The 7,328-nt window shown below is 40.5% G+C and overlaps 1 protein-coding gene across 9 annotated transcripts in view; it reads left to right on the top strand.

Moving 5' to 3' along the window:
- fgd4a (FYVE, RhoGEF and PH domain containing 4a) overlaps positions 1-7,328 on the top strand; it is a 107,493-nt gene that overhangs the window by 95,200 nt on the left and 4,965 nt on the right. For all 9 annotated transcript variants that reach the window (XM_020481059.2, XM_020481063.2, XM_020481060.2 and 6 more), the window contains 10 exons: positions 1,099-1,255; positions 4,524-4,662; positions 4,910-4,968; positions 5,195-5,341; positions 5,466-5,638; positions 6,044-6,074; positions 6,185-6,265; positions 6,387-6,512; positions 6,662-6,799; positions 7,069-7,209. In XM_020481059.2, the coding sequence (XP_020336648.1) occupies positions 1,099-1,255; positions 4,524-4,662; positions 4,910-4,968; positions 5,195-5,341; positions 5,466-5,638; positions 6,044-6,074; positions 6,185-6,265; positions 6,387-6,512; positions 6,662-6,799; positions 7,069-7,209 (1,192 nt within the window). The remainder of the gene's footprint in view (positions 1-1,098; positions 1,256-4,523; positions 4,663-4,909; positions 4,969-5,194; positions 5,342-5,465; positions 5,639-6,043; positions 6,075-6,184; positions 6,266-6,386; positions 6,513-6,661; positions 6,800-7,068; positions 7,210-7,328) is intronic.

Below are 7,328 nucleotides of genomic sequence, written 5' to 3' on the forward strand. Positions count from 1 at the left end.
TAATTTCAACGTGGATAATTGAGTAATATTTGGTTGAGACGTTGATCAATGAGATTACAACCTATATTCACCCACTCAAAAAGACAGCCAAAAGTTAGTTGAATTTCCAATGTGTTATCACTATGCTTTCAACCATTTAAAAGCACGGCAAAGTTCAAATGGGAATACAATGTCAGATATTTAGTTTATTTATACAACAGATGAATGTGTTATCCCTGTGCTTCTTCTAATAGCAGAACCAAATGACCTGGATTGCAGTTGAGATTAAAGTACATGGTGCAAGTGATCAATGCCTTTCGAGATTCTGCACAGATTATTACAGCAATTGTGAAGATCTCCACAGACCTGTGTAGACATGCATGCTCTCTTGAACATGCATTTATTTCATATAAGAATATGTCTACAAATTAATCATTGATGTGTTGCATTCACCTCTCTATCTCCACCAAAAATGTAAATGAAAGAATGACTAAATCTAATAAAATGTTAATGCGCTTTAAATAATGTTTGATTTGATTCAATCCTATTCTTTAACTTCGATTGTTAATTATTATTATTTTGTAGACAAACTTGAATTAGAAGCCAGACTAAGTCAGTGGCACAGATTGAACTAACCAAGCAGAAGATACATCTCCTTTAAATGTTAATATTTGGTTGCACTGAGAATTAAACACAATTCAATACCACTAAATATCATCATTACATTTCAAATCAACCAGCGCTTGAAACCCTAGGCCTATTTTATTGCCTATTTTTAGTTTAATTCTGGGTTGAATTGAAGCAATAGCTGTGCAAATACTATATAGGCCTGAATAGTATCATTGATGATATAATGATTGATAAAGTATGGTCACGTTTCATTTGCTCTGTTAAACCTACCCTTTGAAATGGCTTCGATAGCAACAGCTACAATATGTAACACTTTGGGTGACCTGACCAAATTCACATATGTTATAGATCTGTCATTCTCATTGAATTCAATGAATTCTTAGTTTTGGGTTTGTACACCAGCAGTGGGTCTCTAGTTGGAGTTCCAGGCTGAGAGATGGTTACCTTATGGTTCCTATCTAACTGGCACCTCTCCCTCCCTCCCTACAGGGAGTCTACCCCTCGCTTAGGAGACATCTTGCAGAATCTCACACCCTTCCTGAAGATGTACGCCGAGTATGTGAAGAACTTTGACAATGCAATGGAGCTGCTGAAACAGTGGACGGACCGCTCGCCACAGTTCAAAGCCATCATCCAGGACATACAGGTACTAGCGTAGATTCTAAACACTGGCCTAATTCAGAATTGCACAGGTCTGCAGTTGTGGATTAACAAATGAGTTATTTAGGAATTACATTGTCATAACATGGCCCTTTCTGGGTGTAGATCGTGGCTTCCCCCTCTCTCACTCTTTCCTACACCCAGGTTCTGTTATCTCAGGTCGTAAATTCCTGGTGGAGACTCTGTCTTTTCATGCAGAGAGAGAGAACAAAGGATTTCAAGTGTCCGGACTCCTAAATCCCCGAAATGGGAAAATTAAACTCTGTTATTCTCACTTGTGAGAATGTGCGAAGGGTCCATGGACACTTAAGGGACAATTATGTTGTGTGTTTCATTTGGTGACCTCACGAAGGACAGGAAACGCATAACTATATCTCTGAATGTGTACATTTATCAATTCTGGTGTTTGCATTAGAGGTCGACCGATTAATCAGCATGGCCGATTAATTAGGGCTGATTTCAAGTTTTCATAACAATCGGTAATCGGCATTTTTGGACGCTGATCATGACCGATTACATTGCATTCCACGAGGAAACTGCGTGGCAGGCTGACCACCTGTTACGCGAATGCAGCAAGGAGCCAAGGTAAGTTGCTAGCTAGCATTAAACTTATCTTAGAAAAAACAATCAATCTTCACATAATCACTAGTTAACTACACATGGTTGATGATATTACTAGGTTAACTACCTAGTGATATCGTTGCATATAATCTATGCGGTGCCTGTTAATTTATCATCGAATCACAGCCTTCTTTGCCAAACGGGGGATGATTTAACAAAAGCACATTCGTGAAAAAAAGCACAATCGTTGCACGAATGTACCTAACCATAAGCAGCAATGCCTTTCTTTAAATCAATACACAGAAGTATATATTTTTAAACCTGCATATTTAGTTAGACTTAGGGTTGCTGCCCATATGATAATACGTAACGGTTCCGTATTTCACTGAAAGAATAAACATTTTGTTTTCGAAATGATAGTTTCCGGATTTGACCATATTAATGACCAACGGTTTGTATTTCTGTGTTTATTATATTATAATTACGTCTATGATTTGATAGAGTAGTCTGACTGAGCGGTGGTAGGCAGCAGCAGGCTCGTAAGCATTCATTCAAACTTTACTGCGTTTGCCAGCAGCTCTTAGCAATGCTTGCTTCACAGCACTGTTTATGACTTCAAGCCTATCAACTCCCGAGATTAGGCTGGCAATACTAAAGTGTCTATAAGAACATCCAATAGACAAAGGTATATGAAATACAAATGGTATAGAGAGAAATAGTTGATGCGTCATAATTCCAAAAACTGCAACCTAAAGTTCTCATGTTCTGAGCAAGGAATTTAAACGTTAGCTTTTTTACATGGCACCTATTGCACTTTTACTTTTCCAACACTCTGTTTTTGCATTATTTAAACCAAATTGAGCATGTTTCATTATTTATTTATGTATTATATTAAGCTAAAAGTAAAAGTTCAGTATTGTTGTAATTGTCATTATTACAAATATATATATATATATATATATATATATATATATATATAAATAAAAAGCAGATACCGATTAATCGGCCCATTTTATATTTATTTATTAAAATATATATATAAAAATCGTCCGATTTAATCGGTATCTACTTTTTTTGGTCCTCCAATCGGTATCGGCGTTGAAAAATCATATTCGGTCGACCTCTAGTTTGCATCTAATTCTTGTATAAAATGAATGAGTAAAGATGAAACTATTTATGAAATGTAATGTGATGTTAACCTTTAATTTTGAGAGAATTGTATTGCCTGTAAAAGTAACTTGTCAGCGGCCACACCCCCGTGAGCACAGACATGATCTGATGTTATGGAAGTGCCCTCTTCTAACTGTTATGAATAAAAGCCCCTCCTAAAATCCCCCCAAAAATATTCAGACTAAGCAAACCCACAGCGTGGGCTGTGATTGCGAATAGTTAAGACCACGCATACCTCGGTGTAAGCTGAGGTGGCACAGGTTTGATTACCAAAACTAGAAAACTATACCACGTGAAGCTACACAGCTGGAAATGGTTAAACTCTGAGACTATCGATCCCTACAGAATAAGAGCAAATCTTAGATACTAATTACTAGTCTGCAGCTACAAATGATGTAATCCTGGGATGCGAATACCGACAACCGCCGACGTATCCATTACAACAGACACTATCAGGAGCCGCCGATAGAGCAACCAGAGACTCTAATGAACTGACTCTCCCGCAGACTGTCCGACGATTCCAACAGAGAAGACAACGACATATGGGCGTAACTATATTAATTGCAATTATTCCAGAATGAGCGAGCGTTCATGTGCAAAGGATTAGCATTTCAATTAATATAATTATCCACTGTGTGTAGTGATCCATTTTCCTGCTCTCTGTCCACACCCCCTTCCCTTTGTATACCAAACCGTCATATTGGTTTAGCCCACTAGGAGATCATCCCTATCATTTTTAGTAACCAATATCTACTGTTTGTTATGCATTTCTGTGATTATTTAGTTAGTTGGTCAATTGGTGTATGGACGATTCATGGTTTAGGCTGGGTTTGTGCAGATAACCTAGAATTCTACGACGTTTGAACAGAGACTGACGTAAGGTAAAGTAATTAATTGAAGACTAGTTGATCAGATATTAAAATATCTGAAGAGTTATTCAGAAAATTATAATTTTGTAATCTGAAGATTTTCCGTGGTGCCCCGACTTCCTAGTTAATTAAATGTAAATGATTAATCACATAATAATACTTACAGAGAAATGATTTGATAAAATAACAGTCTTCACCATTAATGATGCCAAAGACACGACAACATGGTCTGAGTTTTGAACTAAAGCACCATAATCATTTACCTGTGGATATACATATATTTGCTGCGAGCCGAGGGCTCTCATTTGGTTTACTAGGAGAAACCCCAAAAATCACAGATACAGGCCAACTGAGGAACCTAAATGACAAGGCAACCAGGTGAACAGAGAAGGTAACTAAACACAGGTGAATCCAATAAGTAATAACTAGGGTAACCTGGAAACTAGAAAACAAGGTAAGGGTGCCCTCCAGCTGTAACCTAAAGAAACAACAATCAAATAAAACAGAAACTGTGACAATAAAGTCATAGAACAATCAATGTATTGTTGTGTCCATTGATCCTGTTGAATGGATAAGCCTCAATCAATGTGTGACTTTACTTTTAAGCCTTCAACCTTGAAGTGACAATGGACTGTTTTGCTGTGTGTTTGTCAGAGCCAGGAGGCATGTGGCAGTCTGACGCTCCAACACCACATGTTGGAGCCGGTACAGAGAGTTCCCCGCTACGAGATGCTGCTCAAAGACTACCTGAAGAAACTGCCTCAGGACGACCCCGACCGCCGAGATGCAGAGAGTGAGTACAACACTGGAAATTCACAGGAGGGCTTTTACTATTTATAATATAACACAGTAGAGCAGGATTACATGTAACTCATTTCGACAGACTTCTTGTCATTATAATCATGTATAATTTACTTCACATTAAAAACTGAAGATATTCAAATTGTCCAATGCCCATTGAAAATGAACAAATCTGTTGTTCACAATTGTAGATTTTTTTTTATTAGAAAGGTCAAAATGAATCATCCCTTGTTTCTCAGAGTCATTGGACATCATCGCCATGGCAGCCACACACTCCAACAGTGCCATTCGAAAATCTGTAAGTACAATCCCACTGATAGCAGACCACTCTTATAATCTGAAATAAAATAGGACCCGTATTCAAAAAGCTTGTCAGAGTAGGAGTGCTGATCTGGGATCAGTTTTTCCTTTAAGATTTGAATGAATAAGACTATATGGACGGGGGGGGGGGACCTGATACTAGATCAACACTCCTACTCTGAGACACTTTTTTTGGCTAGTGCTTGAACCCCTTCCCTTCTCAGGATAATCTGAAGAAGCTGCTGGAGATCTATGAGATGCTGGGGGAGGAGGAGGACATCGTCAACGCCTCCAATGAGTTCATCAAGGAGGGACACATCCTGAAGCTGGCTGCCAGGAACACCTCGGCTATGGAGAGATACCTCTTCCTGGTGAGAAACTCACACAAACATACACATACACACATTTCACTGTATCCGTAATCTCAGCCAAGTCTGAGGCAATATATTAGCAAAACAAGCATTAATCACAGGTGTTTCTTTGTTTCCCCCTCAGTTCAACAACATGCTGTTGTACTGCGTGCCCAAATTCAGCCTGGGAGGGGCCAAGTACACGGTGCGCACCCGCATCGGGATCGAGGGCATGAAGGTGCTGGAGACCATCAACGAAGACTACCCTCACACCTTCCAGGTATCTGGCAAGGAGAGGACTCTGGAGCTGCAAGCCAGGCAAGATCTCAATCCACCCCATAATACACCCTACAGAGCCATTAATGGATAACTGCTATTGTTCTCAAGATAAGTGTTCTACTCCACCCTATGGCCATTTGTATGAAAACTCTTTACAGCCATGATTCTCAAAATAGCTGTTAACTGTATACTACAGTCCCACGGCCTATTGCTAACAATATGGATAACTGTACCACCCAAATTCTATGCAAACCCTATGGGGGCTTAGTGTATGATAAGTGCACTACTACAGCTCATGATAAACAGTAGTGTAACATAACATTCTATAGATTGGAGTCATTGTGGTTACCCCAAACCACAGCTCACTACATAACAGTTACACCACAATCCCACAACTGACAAAATGGCTCACTACTGTTGTTGGTTTTTCATTGTATTTTTCAGCTCCGAACAAGACAAGGACAACTGGATAAAGGTACATAATCACATTCTTATTGGTTTCCACTATCTTGTAGTTATATTTTCTGTATGTTCAGTACATTTGGGCGTGTATTACTGACCTGTCTCTGTCTGTGTGGCCTGCAGGCTTTCCAGGAAACCATTGAGATCTTCCATCAGAAGAACGAGACGTTCAAGTCCGCCTCCAAAGACGTGGAGGAAGTGTCAGTGAGTGCCACCACAATGAACATGACCTCTGACCTCTTACTCCTCTATCACTAGGTCCTGTATCTGTACCAATGACATTCTCGTGTCTGAGCTACATGTGTTTGTATGTATTGTAATCTAGACGGCAGAGCTGGGGAAACGTGCTCCTCGCTGGATTCGGGACAAGGAGGTGACAATGTGTATGAAGTGTAAAGAGCCCTTCAATGCGTTGACACGACGGAGACACCACTGTCGCGCCTGCGGATATGTGAGTGAGAAGTGTCCGTTTGACCCCCTTCTCTCTCTCCCTCAGCACCCATTATAACGTGCTTATACTAAATGCTATACTCAACCCATTTGACGGCTGGCTGTCGTTCATTCCGGATTAGACTGATGTTTCTTCTGTCCCTGTATCAGGTTGTGTGTTGGAAGTGCTCAGACAATAAAGTGGCCCTGGAGTACGACAGCAACAAGATTAACAAGGTGTGTAAGGACTGCTACTCCATCCTGACTGGAGAGGAGAAGGCCGAGGGCAAGAAGAAGGGCATTCTGGAGGTAAGGGGAAAAGAGAAAGACATGCGTCTGCATATTTTATTTTACCTTTATTTAACTAGGCAAGTCAGTTAAGAACAAATTCTTATTTTCAATAACGGCCTAGGAACAGTGGGTTAACTGCCTTGTTCAGGGGCAGAACAACAGTTTTGTACCTTGTCAGCTCGGGGATTTGATCTTGCAACCTTTCGGTTACTAGTCCAATGCTCTAACCACTAGGCTACCTGCCACCCCATATCTTCTGTGTCTAAACTGCATTTCCCTGTCCCCAGATCGAGGCGGCTCAGTTCTCCGGAAGCAGTATCATTTGTGGCTTCCTGCAGCACTGTGAGAAGAACAAGCCCTGGGGGAAGGTGTGGTGCGTCATCCCAGAGAAGGAGGCATTGGTTCTCTACCTCTACGGAGCCCCACAGGTCAGCCACGTCATCTGGATACTGTCAATCACAGCAACATGCTCTACCACTGAAGCACGGGGTGTTATGAATGGTTCCTGGAGTTTTTCCCCCTCACTATTTGATCTGACCAGGGAAAA

Source organism: Oncorhynchus kisutch, linkage group LG4 (genome assembly GCF_002021735.2).
Source record: "Oncorhynchus kisutch isolate 150728-3 linkage group LG4, Okis_V2, whole genome shotgun sequence".
NCBI classification, from domain to species: Eukaryota; Metazoa; Chordata; class Actinopteri; order Salmoniformes; family Salmonidae; genus Oncorhynchus; species Oncorhynchus kisutch.